At 42.1% G+C, this 21,165-nt stretch overlaps 1 protein-coding gene across 6 annotated transcripts in view; it reads left to right on the top strand.

The window, feature by feature from the left end:
- NEBL (nebulette) overlaps positions 1-21,165 on the top strand; it is a 678,034-nt gene that overhangs the window by 408,130 nt on the left and 248,739 nt on the right. For 2 of the 6 annotated variants that reach the window (XM_085630818.1, XM_085630821.1), the window contains exons 1-2: positions 10,900-11,083; positions 11,177-11,248. The exons of 2 other annotated variants lie outside the window; for them this stretch is intronic. In XM_085630818.1, the coding sequence (XP_085486944.1) occupies positions 11,027-11,083; positions 11,177-11,248 (129 nt within the window). In that variant the 5' untranslated portion in view covers positions 10,900-11,026. Of the gene's footprint in view, positions 1-5,722; positions 5,822-10,899; positions 11,084-11,176; positions 11,249-21,165 lie in introns of those variants that run through there. 2 more of the 6 variants (XM_085630816.1, XM_085630817.1) reach the window with 1 other exon arrangement.

Genomic DNA, 21,165 nt, shown 5'->3' on the forward strand with positions numbered 1-21,165 from the left:
TATTGGCTTATCTTAATGTACAATGACAACCGTGATCAAGCCATCGGTGGATGGTGAAACGCGTTGGTTCGTTTTAAGACTGGATACCTGCAAAGAAAAATAAAGAATTGGGATTGAACCAAGCAAACTGTGAGTGCGTGCTAACTGGGTTTCCTGACTAGGGAACCTTTTGGATGAATTCATAATGGCACAGCTCGGCCTCAGCGTCGCACCGAATAATGAAGCGCCAGGGGGCCCTTGAACGGAGCACATTTGTGGAAATACAAAATTTGGGTCCCGGTGAACGCCAGCTACTCGTCGTGTCGGTGGAGTTGCGGAACGGTGATTAGCGTTTTAAGGCGGCGGAAACGGCAACCGAACATCGGAGGGTGGAGGTAAGCCTTCTCCTAACCGCGTTTTGCGCGTCACCACAGCAAACCACAATACACAAATCACATGAACTGTGTTTAATGCTGGTTATTTCCTTGTTTGAGAGCGGATTAAGCTGCACTGATCTAGAACCGCAATACGGACACCCAAACGGGAAGTAGCGGTAAACAATTCCTCGGTAGCAGAACGTATATCTCTCTCTATGGGGACAGTTTGCAGAATCCAACAAAATTAAACGATCATTAAATACCAAGGTTTAAAACCAGTCCTCAAGAAAAAAAAAAATGGAGAAACGCGATGCAAAACGCAATGAATGCCTGACCTCCTTCTTTGATCAGGAAATAACGTCACAAAGGGCAAACCCAAAAGAAAAAAATGGCGATAAAAACAAGGAAACAGATACTAGGAGTAAACTTAAAATGTGGGAGCGATTGAGTAAAAAAGAGATCAACAAATGGTGGGAACTGACAACATTGAAAAAATATTTAGAAGTACGGAGGGTCCCAAGAGGACTTAGAATATCATTAATGCCCAGTCAACAGGATGCGAGTAATGAATTATTACAAGAATGGGGAGACTACGTTCTAAATTCCTCGCTAGGCTTAATAGCGATCCTGATTAAACACATAGAAGTGGCATTATCAAAAATCAAAGATGAACTGTCTCAATTAGAAAAAGATCTTGCTTCTGTGGAAATGAATACCGAAATGATCAAACTAAGGGAGGACCTAGAAAAGTATGTTGAAAAACATTAAGAAATTGTTAAGTCAAGAAAACAGTCCAAATTCCAGAGGGACAAAGAAGATTATGCACAAGGACGCATATTTACATATGCTAGGAAATTTGATATGTTTAAAAGTCAGAGTGGAGTGGCAATGGAGGCACAGAGTTCCTCGAGTGTAACATCCCTAACCTCAACTGGAGCAAGCGATAATGATGGAGAACCAAGTGGTGAACAAACAACAAGCAGTTTTTAGGAGACATGAGACTGGTTCTACAACAAAGATCATGGGAACAAAACCAAAACCAATTTCGAAACACACGGGGAAGGGGAAGAGGCCGCAGATGGACCCCCCGAACTCCGGCACCACCATCAAGAAACGAACAAGAAGAGGCAAAAGGAAAAACTGGACCCGAAGAAACGGGAACCAAAACCAGGAGTATGCGCCAGAAAACATCGAAATAAATTGGTCAGATGACCCAGAAGACAAAGAGGAACTAGTCGTAATGAATCTATCAGAACGCCACCTATCCAACAATGAAATATCGCTGTTAAAACATGGTATCAATTTTTGCCCAACCCAATCGATGGATCTAGCGCAAACACGGATCGACATATACAAATATATACGAAAAATCAAACTTGCAAAAATCTTCAAAGAAAATCAAGAATGGGCAAAAACAACTGAAATGGGGAAAAGAAGGTTACTCAACACAGAAGAACCCAATTTGAAAACAACTGACATGCCAGCCCTTCTAATGTTAGTTAATTTGGATGTAACAGAACAGACGGATATCATTGACGAATCCACGGTATGTCCACAGATGGGTGCAGGTTTAAGTGGAAAGAAACCCCCCTCACGGTTCTACCCTCAACTGCCCCCCGGCAATAAAATTTATATCTTTCAGGAAGCAGTAGTACAGGAAATATATAAAATAAGAGGACAAAAATTTCATGATAATCTGAAACAAGAGGAAAGAACAGCCCTTAAAGAATTAATGGCAGATAAATCAATAACCATTAAAATGGCTGATAAGGGTGGCAACATCGTTATAATGAACACCGCAGATTATGTAGCAGAAGCGCACCTTCAATTGAAGAATAAAGAATACTACAAGAAATTGGACAACAACCCCACGCAAATTTTCAAAGAACATCTAGGCAAGGAGATTCGAAGGTGGCAATCTCTGAACCTAATCGACGATGATGAAAGAAAATTCCTAAGTACAGATTATCCCACAATGGCAACAATATATTTTCTACCGAAAGTACATAAAAACCCAATCAAACCACCAGGCCGACCAATAGTGTCTGCAAAAGGTTCACTTATGGAACCGGTAGCGAATTACATTGACTATTTCCTGATGCCATTTGTTCTCAATCTGAGCTCATATTTGAAAGACACTACGGATCTGTTAAAACATTTACAAGCACTCCCGTGGCAAACTTCCTATATGTTAATCACAATGGACGTCATTTCACTTTATACGAACATTGAAAACAATATCGGACTATTGGCATGCAGTCATTTTCTCAAAGAGCGAGACATTAAATTCAAACACCACAACCAAATGCTAATGGATATGATCCAAATGTGCCTAACGCAAAATGTCTTTCTTTTTGGAGAGGAACTCTATATATAAACAAAAGGATGTGCAATGGGGTTCTCTTTCAGTCCAGGATATGCCTGCCTCACCATGGGATGGTGGGAACAACAAGTAGCATGGCACCCGGAAAATGATAAATATGTAAACAAAGTGATGAAATGGTTGAGGTATATCGACGACCTATTAATAATATGGGACGGAACAATTCAAGAATTTGAGGATTATTTTAAAATTCTAAACTCAACGGATGCAAACATAAGATTCACTTACAACATCAGTAATGAGAGAATAATATTCCTAGATACAGAGATATACATTGTCAACAATCAACTAGAAACGACATTGCACAGAAAAGAGACCTCAACAAATGCAACTTTACACGCAACTAGCTTTCACAAATCATCGGTCAAAGATAATATCCCATATGGTGAGTTCCTGAGATTACGGAGAATTTGCTCGGAACAGAAAGAATGGGAGGAGCATAGTAAAAAAACAGCAAAAAGATTTAAACACCGGGGATATTCAAAAAATATTATCCAAAAATGTTGGAAACGGGCCAATGGAAAGAAAAGACAAGACATTCTTGACGACAACCAACTTGGTACAATAACAACAAAAAAATCTCAATCGGAAGAACCCACAGTCAGATTGATTTTGGATCACTCGAAGGAATCAAAACAAATAGCGGATATCCTCCGAAAGAATTGGAAAATCCTACAATTAGATCCGGTTGTGAGTGAAATCATGGGCAAACATCCTAACATCACGTTTCGCCGAGCAAAGAACTTAAGAGATAAATTAATACATAGCCACCATCAAGACCATACTACCAAAAAAAGGGGAACTCAGTGGCTAAAAACAAAGGGATTCAAAAAGTGTCACATGTGTAAGGTCTGTCAAATTGCTAAAAACACGACGGAAGTTGTACTACCTAACAACAAGAAATGGCAGATAAAGGAACTCATCACTTGCAAAAGCCAATTTGTGGTATATGTAATTGAATGCCCGTGTTCTTTGAAGTATATAGGAAGTACGAAATGTGAACTCAAAAAGAGAATTCTGGAGCACGTCAGAGCAACAGTCAATAAAGACAGGAGTAATGCAGTGGCCAAACATATGGAAACCAATCACGGAGGAGATTGGAAATCTTTGGCCTTTTATGCTCTGGAAACAATACCCCTACATGAAAGAGGGGGGGACCGAGAAAAGACTTTAAGACGAAGAGAATCACGGCAAATTCTCAACTTTAGAACTTTCACACCATGGGGCCTCAATCAAAGTGAGGAATTATATATTCATTTGTAGATGAATTTTCTGACAAAAAGGAATTTATAGGCAATTAACTGAATTTTTTAAAAAATATATATATAAAAAAATACAAAAAATCGTAAAAAAATGGTTTATATAAAAAATATTTTCTCTTTTTTCTATAAAGTATACAAGCATCATAAAACCTGTTAAGTGGTTTCCAACCAGGCAGACGTAAAAATATTAGTAAAAAAGATTAGTAAAAGTATAACTGTCAGCCCACTGGAGGGCAAGGCTCGAGGAACTGGAATTCAGTAACCCACTAGAGGGTTAACACTTTACGATAATCATCACTGGCGACTGCATATAATTAAATGCTGGTCAATCATGCTTGTCGCTATCAATCTGCTCGCACACACATTAAAAGTTGGTGAGAACCGGTTCCACCTTGGTGTTTCAAAATATAATGTTATACATCTGAACACCAATATGCAAATACTTATTCTTGAATGCTGTGAAACAAATAGCATTGCGAGTAGAGGATAAAAACAAAGGTGTAATAATTTCCAGAACAGACTTCCACAAAATCGAATTGTTAATTAAAAATTACAAATCAACTAAAATAAAGTTAAATGACATGCTACTAAGATAGGGTTGGAAAACCACAAAGTCCAAAATTCCATGATTGATAATGTTATGACATCAGCAATCACATGACCAACAATGTTTGTTTTTATTGGCTTATCTTAATGTACAATGACAACCGTGATCAAGCCATCGGTGGATGGTGAAACACGTTGGTTCGTTTTAAGACTGGATACCTGCAAAGAAAAATAAAGAATTGGGATTGAACCAAGCAAACTGTGAGTGCGTGCTAACTGGGTTTCCTGGCTAGGGAACCTTTTGGATGAATTCATAATGGCACAGCTCGGCCTCAGCGTCGCACCGAATAATGAAGCGCCAGGGGGCCCTTGAACGGAGCACATTTGTGGAAAAAAAATAAATATATATATATATATATATATATATAGAGAGAGAGAGAGAGAGAGAGAGAGAGAGAGAGAGAGAGAGAGAGAGAGAGAGAGAGAGAGAGAGAGAGAGAGAGAGAGAGAGAGAGAGAGAGAGAGAGAGAGAGAGAGAGAGAGAGAGAGAGAGAGAGAGAGAGAGAGAGAGAGAGAGAGAGAGAGATAGATATGTATAGATATGTATGTGTGTGTGTATATATATATATATATATATATATATATATATATATATATATATACATATATATATATATATATATATATATACATATATATATATATATATGTATATATACATATATATATATAGATATATATAATTCGAAGCTTAGATGCTGGCGTGATATACCTATGTTTTTAATACAAGAATCTCTCCAGAGGAATGAACATTTGCTGGCCTTCCATCCTCTCATTGAATTGAGACTGAAATGTCATCATGCTCATTTCTGGTGCATCTGTCATTTCTATACATTTCTTACAGAAAATGGGCATTGCACAGAAGGCAACATTCAATAGAGTTTGGACTATCCTTTGTCCATTTCAAAAGATGTGTTTGTTTTCTAGTGTTTAACTGGTTGAATAATATAATTGTTGCATATAGCTTCCATTGAAAGCCGTTGCCCTGAAAACTGGATCAAAATGTGTTTATTCATTGCATGACATCAGAATAGTGGTTAAAAAATCATTTAACCTCTGTTTAACCTGTGTACTCAAGGGAATTACTTGGTTTTGTTGTTATGCCCCTCATCCAGGTCTCTGGAGCCCAGAACACAATTGTGGCAGGCAAGTTGCCCCAACCTTATTCCACCTCTGCAGGGACTATGCAGACCCAAGGACGGCACAAGAATACGGTCAGTGCTGTACCTGCATCAACTGCCTTCTCCACAGTCAGCGCAAGTCTTTTCGGACCTGCGCTGAGGGAATAAATCAGCATGTGCTGATAGGTGGGGTTCACAGAGCTGTTATCAGCACGGTGTCAGCTCTTTGATCTCAGTGTGAGAGTGAAGAGTGCAAATTTGGCCTGGAAGGGGGTGGGATTGGTTGGTGGGAATAGATGGCAGAAGTTCAGCTAATTATTTTTCTGTTGGCATGGGGGTTATTGTAGAGGGTAGTGTGAGAGTGTGGCAGGAGGACAGGCATATTTAGGCCTACTTTGATCAAATAGCAGCTTTGTGGGGTAGATGCAGAGGGTGTTGTGGGTGGATGCAGAAGGCCAGGTATGTTCTTTGTATTCGGAGACGGGAGGGGGAGGGATTTTCAGAGAGTAGTAGGGTTGTTCGGCAGAAACCCAGGTGTTTATTTTTTAATTTGGTGTAGATGGAGTGTATATGTTGAGGATGGTCGGTGAGTTGCAAGAGAACAGTTTTTTTTAACCTATTTTTTACATATTATACATGTTTGCCCCATTACTCCTTTGTCCCTGCGTACATGGTAGAAGCAGTGGCAGATGATTTTAGGGGGCATATACAACATACAATTAGAGATGGCTAAACTGTGAATAACAGGCATTTTTTTCCGCTCAAGTTTCCTGAGTGATATCAAATACAACTCGAGCTTTACGAGAGTTGTCTCTTTGATATCACTCAGATTCCCTAGCAGAAGAAATTTCTGTTAGTCACAGTCACTCATCTGTGATTCTTTTTATTAGCACCATTTGGACATCTCCTGCCTGGAGCAATGCGCTAGTTTGATAAATATGAGAGACTGTCTTTTGTTCCTAGACTCTAACTCCCTTCCCATCTCTCAGACGGAATCCTCTGAATGATCCTTTTGTTCAACATGAAAGACAAGGCTGCATTCTGAAACACAAAGATTATCTTTAATTCTTCTGATTTTATCTTCTTTTGATATTGCTTTTGACACTGATTTACGTCATTCACAACATTAAAATATAATATAACTATTTACTAAACCCATTTTAATTGGCTTGTATGGTGCTTTGACAGGGCTAACCAGTGCTAAAGTGCTTATGATCTCTCCCTTAAACATGGTGAAATTGGCTTACACCCAATTGCTACATGTAATTTACTTTTAAGTCTCTAGTAAAGTGGTTCTACTTTTCCCCCTGGCCTGCAAATTAAATGCTACTAGTTGGCCATCACCCACTTAAGTAGTCCTTTAAACCTTTCAGGTCTACTATTTCAGCCTGTGTGTGCAGTTTTAAACTACTATTTCGACCTGGCAAAATGAACTTTTTACCAGGCCTATATTTTCCTTTTCATTATATATTAATCACCTCTGTGGAAGACCTGAATAGCAGGGTGCAGTGTATTTAAAGGTTTGGACTTGTACTTTTAACTTTTACATGTCCTGGTAGTAAGAATGTTTTAAATTAATTTTTCACTGCTGCAAGGCTTATTTCTCCCATAGGACAACATTGAATTGCCTTATTACATTTAATAAGTTATATCTATTTATTTGAAGCAAGTAAGAATGTCGAGTTTGGTCTCTAAAGAAATGTTATTCGAAACCCTCTTTAAAGGTAAACTTGTATTTTGAGTCACAATTTTGAGACTGCCCATTTTAGAAAGTTGCGTCTCCTGAATGGGGGAGTGATTGGGTTCTGGGCTATGGAGGCTGGAATCAAAAAATAGATTTTTCATACAAAGAGTCCCTCCCAGACCATAAATTATAATCAATTTACAAAAATAGGAACCTGTGCCTTGTTCCTATTAGTGTCCATGAATAGATTATCTTTTAGAAAGATTTTAAGTGTAGTTACTATCCTGAACTGTTCTAAAAACTTTGTTTACACTTGCAATCACTTGCAGATTGTCTTTTTACTATTTTAAATTTATGTAAATTTTCACTGTTTCAAATTGTGTACATTTTTACACGTTTATACACACATGAACACATTGATTTACAAATTGCACCACAAAAACATGATTAATTTACAAATTACACCATAAAGACATCAAACGACTATGTTTTACACGCCATGTTGGGATTTGACGTATGCACCACAAATCAATTGGACACTTAGTACATTTAAGGGGGCACAAATTAACAAATAATACAGTCCAACATAGTTATCTACAAGACGTATTTACGAGCTCCTCACACCTCATTATTTTTTAGGATAAATCTACAATATCGCAACCTTCTGTTGCTATGACCTAACTGTTGTCCTTAGGGAGATTTACCTTGGGACCTATACCTGGGTCCTCTTTCTAATTTTATTTGTCCCTATTACTCTGGGGCCCTACAGAGGTCAGAGTTATATTAGTCTTTCGTGGTAAGTTCCCATCTTCCTTATCCCGTTGTGCTTTTTCACCATACACTCTATGTAACAGTGACTGGAAACACTTGGATTCAAAATAAATTTGCGCTAACGCATTTCGACCTTCCAAAGTGGGCCTGTGTTGTTGATTAGAAGAAGGTCTTCTTCAGGGCAGATGTTTCCTTAGGACACCTTTGCCTGGTTCACGGGTATACGCGGAAAACAAGGCTAAAAACGTTCGGCTCCATACTGGATACAAATGCAACTATTGAGAGGTAGAGAGGACTCCCAGCGGATGGAATTAATAGCATGCACCAAGGACCAGCGCGTACCAAGGCAGTCAGGCGCAGCTACCGAGACCCTCAGAAAAGCTTTAGTTGCCGCCACAAGAACATTCTACAACCCCATGAATATGGTGAGCCCTAGACATTTAAATAGGACCCCATGACCAGCTCATAATTTATCAAAAGAAGAATACCCCTGAACCAGGCAAAAAAGTTTTTTTTAGAACAGTTCGGAATAGTAACTAAACTTAAAAAGCTTTCTAAAAGATAATCCATTCATGGACACTAATAGAAACAAGGTAGAGGTTCCTATTTTTTTTAATTGATTATAATTTATGGTCTGGGAGGCACTCTTTGTATGAACATTTTAGAAAGTTGGCATTTTCTTCTCCCTACCATTTGGTGTATGCAGCCTGTATCCTGTGTCACATGACTAGGTCAAGCTGGTGTTTGGTTTGTGTGTATTACTCCCAGAAAGTGAGACAAAGGGGAATAGGTGTTGACAGGATGGACCACCTCTGACTTGATGAGGAGGAGGAGCTGCCACATACAACACTTGAACATCAGGAAGGGCCAGATGTACGGACCTTTTTAGTGGTCGCAGACAGAAATTCGGCCCATTTGTGACTGCTAAAATGGGTTGCGGTATGTACAAACCCTATTTTGTGAGTCGGTAACCTATCACCGACTTGCAAAATAGGGTTTGTGAGTCGCTATTAGGAAGGGGTGTGCTCAGGGCGTCCCTTCCTAATTGCTAGTCTCACTGGTATGTACGATTGTTTTGCGACCGCAAATGCGGTCAGAAAACAATCGCAGATGCCACCTACTTCAAGTAAGCCAGACGCGAACAGAAAGTGATCCACAGGGGACCCCTTTCCCTTTGCGTTGGACAGCGAAAATATTTTTTGAGAGCAGGCAGTGGTCCCACAGAACACTGCCTACACTTAGAAAATGTTTCATTTTTCTTTTTTAAATTCATTCCATTTTCCTTTAAGGAAAACCGGTTGCTTAAAAAAAAAACTGCTTAATTTGAAAAGCAGTCACAGACATGGTGGTTTGCTGACCCCACTAGGCTACCATCCCTGTCAGTGCTGGCCTTTCCTAATTGGTCGCAAATTGTGACCTTCCTTCTGAATATTGATAGAGGCAGGTCATTTGCGGCCCCATTGGGAAAAGCTAAATGTGTCTAAGACACATTAGTACATTTTGTTTTGCAAGTCGCAAATTACGCATCACAAAACGGAATGGTCATAAATCTCTCCCAATATATCCTAGCGTGTTTGTACTGGTGCCTTAGAAACCATGACCGGGATAAAGGTCATACTTGTGATTTATGGGAAGTTAACAGTTCCTCTTCGATCTTATTTGTTCTCGGCTGAATCTCACTAATTTTCGACTTCCCTAGTGAGCAACACTAGTATTTACATTAGCCAAGTAGCTTGCCAGCTTAATAATACCCCCGATGAACTAAATATACACTTACCAAAAACTGAAAGTTGAAGCTGCGAAGTCTGTTTGTTGCAGCCTTTAGGTAGGATTTGCATAAATAGCTGACAGTGCCATTATCTGGCGATGTAAAACACGATGAAGTGGTTCAATGTGTAAGGTAGGTAGAAACATGTTGTTTCACTGAATGCACGATAGGCTTTTAAATGAACTGCCTGAACAGACGCAGATTTACTAATGTCGACAGTTGAAAAGCATTGCGGAAAGCACTTGAACGCTTTGCCAGGCTCTCAAGGCGCACTATTGAGAACGTCACGTGACACTTACATTCCTTTCATTTCCCCAGTGCACAGTGAGTAAGCTTGCTTTACGTAAACTTACGCACTGGGAGTCAGTTGCCTGATGCGATGGGTAAGTGCTTTTTTCTTTCCCTACATCTCCTTCAAGCTCAAAGTTGGTGCTGAAATTACCTCTGAGTGGCATGATTATAGAAAATCATGTCGTTTAACGAAGCAGTCCAGTTAAAGGAATGTAACTTCCCTTGGTAGTCGGGCTACGGAGGCAGGCTGTAGCTCAGGGTTGCCTCGGCGAGGCGAGATGCGCTCCCTAGCAGCCAGCATCTCCTGTGAATGCCATATTTGGCCTGTGTTTCGAACAGCCTCTGTGATAACAGGCTCGTGCCTGTGATAACTGGGGCCCCCGGCTGGGCAGCGCGCCACGCACCTTTCAGAAGTCACCTCTTAACTTTGTTATTTCACCAACAGTTTAGACCGCTTTAGACGTTCTCGTCGCCAAACTTATACCGAAGGATGCTGTTTGCCATAAATAATGTACGAACTGTTCAGTTTAGAAACTGCTCTACATATATTGTATCTCCTTCGGCGTGAATAAGTTTGTTGCCTTTGTGATCCCTCGAGCTGGCTTTCAGATAAGGGCTGTCAGTCGAGTCCTGTCTAAATAAAGAAGGGGCCTTGGAAAAGTGACATTTCGAGAAGGGACTGCCCCTCTGCAGTGACCTTAGGAGCTCCGTAGGAGCTAGACATTCGCAGCCTGGACTTCTTGTTTGCGGCTAATCGGAAGCGTTCTGCGGGACAGCAGGAGACATGCGGGTCCCAGCCTTCAGAGACACCCGGGAAGATGAGAGCGACGAGGACGTGAAGGTACCGAGAGCAGGTGCACCCGTGAAAACGGAGATCTCCCGTTATCTCCCTTCTTTGGGCTGATCGTGGAATATATTTTTGGTTTCTTTACAGATCTTCCCTAACCCGGTCATTGAAGACAGAAATATCGAGTTCGCCAAGAAATGCAGTGAACTAATAAGCGATGTAGGTGACTATATGTGTCATTTATTTACATTATTTGCGGTTTAGATTGCCGTAAGTGTCATTACCCGTGTCATTGTCTTTATCTAAAATTGATAGCTTCATTGATAATCTGGCCTCTGGTTCATCTGCATATCCAGGCTGGTAAAGAGTGACTCTTAACATTCCTAATCAGTTTAAGTGAACGTTCGGTGAATGACGTCACACTGCCTTCCAAAGACCAAGCTGACACCATCAAACAGAAAAACAGTCTAGGTTAGAGTATCTATTATTGTTGATTTTTATAGATGAAGGACTGGACATGGAGAGTTTTTTTTCCTCTACCCTTGCTGGTCCCTTTAAGTGTTTTTGTTCAAAAGTTACAGCTTGCATTCGATGAGAACTTTGGGATTTGGTAGAGTACAACAAACGTGAGAAAACAAAGCGATCATGTTTAGCAGTCATTTGTCTCTGTTTTTGAACTTTTTTCTCCCTACATATATAAACATGTATAGTATATATGAAGATGTGCAGAGCCAAGATGCCTTTAATTCTCATTGTTCAGCGCGTTGAATGGTCATGACCTATCACAGGTGAAGCATTGAGTGCCTCACGATGCTCCTCCCCCCCCCCCTCACCTGTGGTAATAAATAGCATATTACACTCTGTGCATCTGTATGTAGGGTTTATGCTGGACCATTTTTCATTTGTGTTTGTTTTAACGAAAGGGATTCGACCGGAACCAGGGTTACATTTGTACATCACGGTATTACCCCATGGAAGAGGCCCAAAGACTTTAAGGAGGCTTGTTTGAATGTGTGAAGTAATTGTTGCATGCATTGTGTAACGTAATAAAAATTGCTTTTCTCTTGTCCAGTTTGCTGTACTGTGATAATAATCTTGAATCTGACCTTTGCGCTGTGGCAACATATGTGTGACTGTTCATTTATTAGTGTAATTACTGTAAATAATGTGCTACTGGGCCACGTTTACTTTTACTTCCATGGCATAAACATATTTATATTTAAATATAGATATTTTTATTACGCCTTCCATTAGTTCACACTTTACTAATTTCATTTACTTATGCAGTTTTTTTCCTCTTGTGAGTCTTGTTTGGCAAGCTTTTTATTTGTAGGTGGATATCGCATCTTTACTTTGCTATTTCTTTGAAAATTCTCCAGTTTAAATGTTTTCTCAACTTCATTGATGCCACCTTGAAAGGCACCAGTGTCTTGTGTGAGATCGGCAATACATTCTTTTCATAACCGTCTAGAGTGACGTAATGGCCCAAAAAAAACGATGGACTGAAATAGGGCCAAATACATACCTTTGGCTGGGATTAATTCAAGCATTCCATCCATGCCTTTATTTTTATACCTGATAACCAGAATTTGGGCATGCGCGTTCGCTTTACACACCTGGGAACTTAAGCCGTGGACTGTGGAGTGGTTGAAGATGCTTGGGCGGCTCTGCTAGAAACGTAAGACACTAACCGAACTGAGAGCTTACGTAAACAAAAAGGAAACAAACACGAAGAGCGCGAGAAGATAAAGCAAAAAAAATGTCCTTGTGGAAATATTTCGGTGCCCTTTCACTTAGATACAAGTGTTGTGGCCTTGTCTGTAAATAGAACTGCGCGGATGGCTCTCTTGCGTGACTGACACAGCAGGTCTATGTAATCTTTTAATGAGAACACGTTAGCGTTCACAGAAGCTAAGAGGAAGTGATTGGGGAATACAAATCAGTCTGCACAGGCAGAGCTGATACCCATGCCGGATTCCTTCAAAACGATGCGCTTTTCTGGCCCTTCCGAACGCCCTCGTTTGAGTCCTTAACTGTATTAATACTAGCAGTACTTTCAGCTCAAAGTACCCCGGCTGGTGCCTCAGTGCCCTGTGAGTGGTTTGTTACAGGACTACTTTTAACCTAAAGGATCTAGTGCAGTCTGGTCTATAAGATGAGGGCAGGGAAAGTGTTCAGTTCTCATTTTTGCGTCTGTGATTTTACAGCATGCCGAGAGAGGCTGTTAGAAATAAATGTGCATTTTGAAATGCATTTCCCAGGTTGTATGTGAACATATTGCAAAAACAAGTTTTTGTTTCTGCATAACATGCAAATGGAGAATGCAAGCCTTTAGTAAGGCCTGATATGTCTGGATATATTGGTATGGAAGGTGTAAGAAATTGGAGTATCATTTGAAGGGGTGTGAACCAACCTCAAATAATATTCACAATCCTTTAATTGGTGATAAGTGGTGAGATTTGTGCCCTTGTGATTTTCAGTGTCACTCAGAAATGTGTGTAAAACCAAAAATCCCTTTATAATCTGACATAAATCGTTTTTTGATTTTTGAATTCTTCTTTATTTCTTTTCCCTAAATTCCACTCCTATTCTCAAATTTTGTCCTGTGATTTTTGCAAGAATGTAGGTGGATCTCAGCAACATTGAAAGCTTCACTGTGGCCAAGCTGAAAAAAGTTGAGTGAGGAGAGGGGTTTGAAGTTAACAAAGGGCTTGAAGAAACCGGAGTACCAGATAGTCCTCAGGGCCTAATGAGAGTTCTGAATGTTGCAGTCTGCACCACAGGGCATGAGGATGAAATAGAAGAGGAGGAAGAGACTACCATGGAAATTGGCCCAGATAAGAGCGAAGAGCCCACAGAAGGGAGGCCCATGCCTCGTCCAGAGCAGCAAGCAGTGTGTCCTGTGGCAATCTGATCTCAGGTGTCATGTGGTGTCCTCAGAGCAACTAGTCCCTGATGTAGTCCACAAGGTTGTGACAGTTGACAACCAGATAAGCCACTGTCCAATGGCTCTAGTTTCCTTTGAATAGAGGGGAGGTCTCAGTTTCCTTAAAGGTAGATGTAAGTCTGTCCATGCCTGTTTACTGCCTGTTGGAGAATGATTTTGAGCACACAATCTAGAAAGAGGTAGAGCTCAGATTGCACTTGCAGATGTTGGGATTGCCTGAGTAGGTGGGCCTGACCACGAGGTCCATGACAGCCCAAAAGGCAAATCAGAAGGACATGAAGCATGGAAAAATGGCCCAGGTGCCTGCCAAGAAGAGAAAGGAAAGGTGGAGTGGGAAACTTATCCCGGAACTTCCAATGGTCTTGGAGAAAGCTGATCCTGAGGATGACGCCCCAGAACCTACATCGCTGCCCTCGGATACCCACCTTAGTTAGCTGGGTGGCAAACTGGGAAGGGATGTCCCAGGAAGATTTCTGCAAAGCATAGAGGAAGTGTCCTAATCATGAAGGTTTTCAGTGGCAGGCTGAAACCCAGGCAGCTTGCAACACCACTATTGATCACCTGATGTACTGGGATTATGGTCTCCTGTATAGTGAGCCTAAGGTCCCTGAGTGAGCAAAGAGCTACCTGTGAGTTGATAGTCCCCCAGTGCTATTTGGCCATCCTACTGGAGTTGACTCATGATATACCTCTGGCAGGACATCTGGGGCAGGCCAAAATCTTTGACCAACTGGTCACCACTTCTATTTCGCCCTAGATGTGGATGCAGATGCAGTCTGATGCCTTCTGCAAATCTTACCTGACCTGCCAGGCCAGTGCGAAGTCAGGGGCAAAGCACAAGGCCCACCTGTTCCATTTCCTATAGTGGGAACACGTTTTGAGAGGACAGGCATTTATATTGTTGGGTCTATGGACCTCAAGACTGTCTTGGGCAACAGGTTCATCCTGGTCTTAGTGGATCATGCGCTGAGGGCATATTACTGAGGTTGATCACTGCACCTGCAGTGGCCTTGGCACTGTTGGGGATATTCACCCAGGTGGAGTTCCCAAGAGGTTGTGTCTGGCAGAGGTACCAATTTACATGAAGTCCACGTGGGAGGAGTGTGGAGTAATCTACAAGTTCTCCTCTCCAAACAGCCCCCAGACCAATGGGCTTGCTGAAATGTCCAGCAAGACTCTTAAAGCATGCAAATGGGCTTATCAGAACCAAGGAGGTGTAAGTGGGATAGCTTACTACCATATCTTGGTATCATCCTGGACTCTCAATGAACTGCTGTCTCGTCCTCCTGCTTCCACGCGCTCTGCCTGCTTCAGAAGAACTTTAAGTGGATCCCCAATGAGTCCAGGAAAACCGTCACCCATGCACTCTTCAGCAGCAGACTCGACTACGGAAACAAACTCTGCGCCGGCACCACCCAAAAACTCTTTAAGAAACTGCAGAACATCCAGAACGCCTGCACCATACACATCCTGAAAATCCCCTGCTGCAGCCACATCACCAGTCACATGAGAGATCTTCACTGGCTCCTGATAAAAAGGAATTACCTTCAAGCTCCTCACACACACCTACAAAGCCCTCCACAATGCTGAACCTGCATACTTCAACCACCACCTCTCCTTCTACATACCCACCAGACATCTCTTTTCTGCCCAAATTGTCCTAGCCACCATCCCACAGATGCTCAAAACCTCAGATGGAGGAAGATCCTTTTCCTACCTCGCTGCAAAGACCTGGAACTCCCTGCCTCTACATCTAATGCAATCACTCTTGCTGTCTAAATACAGAAAGGACCTCAAGTCCTGGTTCTTCGACCAAACAGCAGATTCCACCCACCCCCCAGGACCTTGAGATCCTAAAGGGTGAGTAGGGGAAACAACCTTTACAACGCAGTCATTACATCACACTACCTTTATAACGCAGTCATTACACCGCAACATCCTTTACATTGCATGCCATTACTGCACAGCCATTACATCGCTTGTCACTAGAACGCATGTCATTACAACGCATGTCAGTACAACGCATGTCATTACAACACAACATAAGGTAAGTAATGGGGAATAGCAATTTTTACCCCTCCTCTATCCAACACTTACCCTACTGTTGCACTCACTGGAGTGGGAATAGCAATTTTTACCCCTCCTCTATCCAACACTTACCCTACTGTTGCACTCACTGGAGTGGGAATAGTAATCTTTACCCCTACACTATCCAACACTTATCCTACTGTTGCACTCACTGGAGTGAGAATAGTAATTGTTACCCCTACACTATCCAAGACTTACCCTACTGTTGCCCTAAAAGTAAAATGCCTTGTAATGGTATGCGTTGTAATGGTATGCGTTGTAATGGAATGCCTTGTAAATGTAGTTTCTAAAAATGCGTTGTGATGGCGCGCGATGTAAAATCATGCGTTGTAATGGATGTTGTGATGTAAAAACTGCATTGTAAAGGCATGCGTTGTGAATGTTTGCATTGTATCATCATACATTCGGTGAGTAGTCATGCTTTACAAGAAACCTGATTGATTGATATCTGCCTACAGGGTGGTTACTCAAAAGAAAAAAGGAGTTCAGTCCTTTTGAACTTCTGTTTGACAACCATGTGCGTGAGCCTCTCAGTCTTGTAAAGGAGGAGTTGGAGCAAGCTCCCAATAAACCCCCAAGATGTAGTGAGCTAAATGTTGACCCTCCTGTATCAGATGAATTCTGAAAAGAAGCCACTGTGAACCTAGGGGCCAGATAGTCATGAATCACTGGTATTACGAGAAGACCACTCTGGTGAAGTATCAGCCTGTCCACAAGGTGTAGGTGATGGAGCCTGTGTAGTCTCGGGCCTAGAAAGACTGGTGGATAGGGCCCTATGAGGTAAAGGTGCATAACGATCGGAGTTCACCTAACTGGCCAGCCTCAAAATATCTAGGAACCCCTTTATGGCCCCTACATGTGAACCACCTACATTCCCACTTTGAGAGGTCTGATGTAACAATGCTGTTGGTGACAGATGATGGTAAGGAGGTGGAGAGCAAGCCCCACCCTGGCCTCCTATTTTCCTAGGAGCAAGTTGAGTCAGGGAAATTAGTTGTCCCTTCCCAACCGAGAACCAGAGCAACAGTGGGACTGGTTCAACTTATTGGGGTAGTTCACCTGCTTATTGTCTCCCAATTCAGGGCTCACTGATTGGTGTACCCATAAGAGAGACACAAGGACAGCATGTCTGTCAAAAACAAAATTTACAGAATGTCTGAAAAAGTGAGAGCCAGCATAAAGGATGACATTTGTAAAATGTTGGATCTGGGGGTGATTGTGCTTTCTTGTAGTCACTGTTCCAGTTCAGTGGGACAGGTGCCTAAGGTCATCCCACAGGGCACCCCCCCAGAACATAGGTGCTGTATTGATTACAAGGGCTTCAATTCATTTACCGAGACCGATGCTTACCCTATCCCCGGAGGTGATGAGCTCGTTGATCAGATGGAGGATGCCAGGTTCCTCAGGACCTATGAATAATATCGGGTTATTGGCAGATTGTCCGAACTGAGGTGGCCAAAGAGAGATCAGCATTCTCCAGTCTCAATGGCTACTTTCAGTGCAGGCAGGTGCCCTTTGAACTAAATAATTGCCCCTGCCACCTTACAGCAGTTGGTCAATTGGGCCCTAGCTGGACTACAAGTTTATATTTATTAGCGTAGTTACTTAAAACCATTGCTACAAAATATGTTGATAAAAAGTTTCATTATACGTTATGTTGTAAGAAAAAATTAATAAAGGAGTTTGATTAAAACAGATGATCGTTCGTTTCCAGTGCAGTTTATAGTAGAAGGTTCATTTGCTGGATGACTATTGGCTGCCATGCATTTGGGTGAAGATGTTGGTCTGTTGGCTGTAAGGTTGATGTTGGCACATTCCTCTTGCAGTTATGGCATTTTCTTCCCCACCTGCCTCAAGAACTTTAACAAGTGACAATTCAGCTGTGGGTACTCTGGTACAAAACAGGCCAGCACAGCTTGTCTCCGCGTGCAAATGCCTCTTTGATTACAAAATGGTTTTAAAAGTTGTTTTCGTTCAAGCATCAGTTCTTTACAAGTCCAGAGTAGGTGTAGCATGTCCTCCTGTGCTGTACCACATAAACGGCAGGTGGAGTCAGTTTGGGCCCACAGCCAGTGCGGGAAGTGCTTTATGCATGGTACCAGGCCTAGTCGATACTTTAAGAATTGGATTTTAGTAGTTCTAGCATACCCCAGGGCTAGATATTTTTGAGCGGCGAGGGTGGAGTAGGTGCTCAAAGTCATGCAACCATGAGTCCTTTTTGATAGGAATGCTTTATCTTCTATCCATGATAAAGATTTTACTGTTTTCCATACTAATTTTTTGAAGAGGCAGTGATTGGTGGGTGTTTCCCAGAGCTCGGTTAGCTGGACTAGAAAATATCAGTGTTACTAACCTGGATGACATTGCAGTTTTCAGCTCAAGCTGGGATGACCACCTGCACCATCTCCAGGAAGAGCTTCTAGTCCTGCAGTGGGAAGGAAGGCCTAACCTTCAAGAACAGTAAGTTCCAAATAGGTCAGTGTTCAGTGATGTACTTGGGCCAACATTTTGGGGGTGGCAAGGCTCAGCTTTTCCAGCCCAAGATCCAGACCATCATGGCTTTGGAGCCTCCCACGACCCAGTCCCATGTAAGAGTTTTCCTAGGCCCTGCTGGATCCTACAGGAGATTTGTTAAGGGATATGGCACCATTTTTGCCCCCTTACCTGAACTGACTTCCAATATGCAGCCCAAACCAGTGATTTGAAACAGAGTAGTGCCAGCAGTGATCTGAAACAGAGTAGTGCCAGAAGACTTTTGACACTCTGAAGATGGGCCGAGGCTCAAGGCACCTGATATCTTAAAGAATTCTTAATGCAATCAGATGCTTCAGAGGATGGCATTGGGGCTGTTTTGCAAAACTAAACAATGAGAGAGTAGACCTACCTACAGTCTTCATCAGTAGGAGGCTAATTCCCAGGGAACAGAGGTGGAGTGCAATAGAAAGGGAAGCCGTTGCAGTGGTCTTGGCACTCAACAAGTTGAGACCATACTTGTGTGAGACTTACTTCCGGGTTGAGACATGCCACAGACACCTCTTATGGGTGATGCGAATGCGGGGTGAGAAGCCAAATCTGTTGCAGTGGTCCATTTTCCTATAGGGAATGGATCTTACTGTGAAATATCGCCCTGGGACTGACCATGCCAATGCTGAATGCCTTTGTAGGCTTCTCCACCTTAGTGATGGGAACTCACTTGAGGGTGGGTAGTTCTCCCTGCTTTCAGGCCACACCTCTAGGTGGGCACATGGAGCTCTGGCTAGGGGAAGAAGGATTCTGTGATGTTGGATTTAGGTTGAAAAGGGAACTGTGGGATAATTTATAGTAAAACACACAGGAAGTGCTGCAAAAGTGGGTAGCATCACCCCTGTGAACATTTCCCCCATTGGTTAGAGAGTGCCAGGCTAAGAGTCTCCTCACCCACAACCTGGCACAAGGCATAAAAGTGGCATCTCCTATACTTCTTTCAGAACACTCCTGGACCTGTGAAAAGAAAAAGAAGGGCTGCCATGCTGTATGAATCCTATAGGAAAATTGTACGTGTTTGATTTGAACCAAAGACCCAGAAGTGACTCCAAGTGTTAAAGCGTTAAGTGCCATCCGTAGTCATCTGATTGTGCTTCTCCAGGATAAAGTCAAAAGTTAAGGTTGACTGCGATGGAGGGCAGGTCAGATGCAAAAACCAGGTATATCCCAGTAAAAAGTTTGCCTTTGAATGTAGAATCTTTTCAGGAGAATAATTCACCTTTTTACAGGCTCTATAGCCCAGAAGGTATGGTGCATGGTATGTAAAAGTAGCACATGTAGTAATTTATTGTTACCATTCCTACAGTGACAAGGCCTCAAAAGTTATTTCAATATGGTAGGCACTGGCTGTTCTAGGAAGTAAACCATGATGCAGATTAAAATATAACACTGTATCTTATGCTTGGGAAAAATAGAAAACTGATTCAACCATAATTTTCAATATTTACCAAAATATTTAACACAAATCCACATTAATGGTGAAGTCTGATTTATATTAAATATTTAGGAAGGTAACTTTCAGAAAGTAACCCATTTCCTTCCTGAATTTTCATAAATCTGAAAGCAGCAGCCCAGCCAGTGAGACGTGAAAACTGTTTCCACAGAACAAAAAATGGCCTAGATGTACAGAGGTGTTTTTCTTCCACTCTCAGTAATACCAGTTAGAGTGAACTCAGGAACACCATTAACTTGTAAAGGGCCAGCTCTTTTACATGTTAATGTAGGGTGAGACCTGAGGAAGTCACACCTTTGTTTTACCAGTCAGACCGGCTCCAAACCCAGTGAGAAGGAAGTTACCGCAGAAACAGTTTTGAGTGACCACAAAGGAGGAAGTTACTGTTTTCCCTGGGCACTCCTCTGGCTAGGCACACAGGTTCTTCTGTAGGGAGAAAGGGTTCCCCCAATTTTGAATAAATGAGAGTAGGGTGCACACTGGGAATGTTTGCAGTTGGGAAAACAGGAACTGCTGAAAAGGTTAGGGATGATCCAGGGGTCACTATCACCAATTAGCTTGTACCAAACATATCTGTGGCCTCCCAAGACATCCTCATCAGTACACTTACTGGACCTGTGCAAGAACAGAAGAAGGACTGCATCTGCTGTTTGTGACCTGCGAGAAAGCCTGAAGCAACAAGCTGTAAGAAGTCATTTTTCCTTAAGTGACCACCTGCCCAATTGCATCTGGTCTTGGACTGAATCCTGCTGGAGGCCTCCGCTGGAATGCATCCCGATCCCTAAGTGCTGTTCCTGAGGTCCTCAGATCCTCGGCTGTGTCTAAGTGGGCTTCTCCTACAGCCTCTGACAAGCTATGGGGGGTTCGAACATTCTGGCTCCCAGCTACCAGAGGACCAAGACCATCCACCTTAGCTGATCCAGCCAAGGCCAGATGACTCTGTGCTGAAGAAACAGGTTTATTCTGCTTGGAGCTTCTCTGCAGCACCAAATCTATTTCAGTTGCCCTCAACAAAAGGTAAACAACCTCATAGAGCTATTTGTTTCTCCCTTTAATTCACAGAACCCCCCTAGACCCTTTGGCTACATCTCCAGAAGGAGGTAGAATCAGTTCTGACCTTGATAT

Source organism: Triturus cristatus, chromosome 10, assembly GCF_964204655.1.
Source record: "Triturus cristatus chromosome 10, aTriCri1.1, whole genome shotgun sequence".
Classification (NCBI taxonomy): Eukaryota; Metazoa; Chordata; class Amphibia; order Caudata; family Salamandridae; genus Triturus; species Triturus cristatus.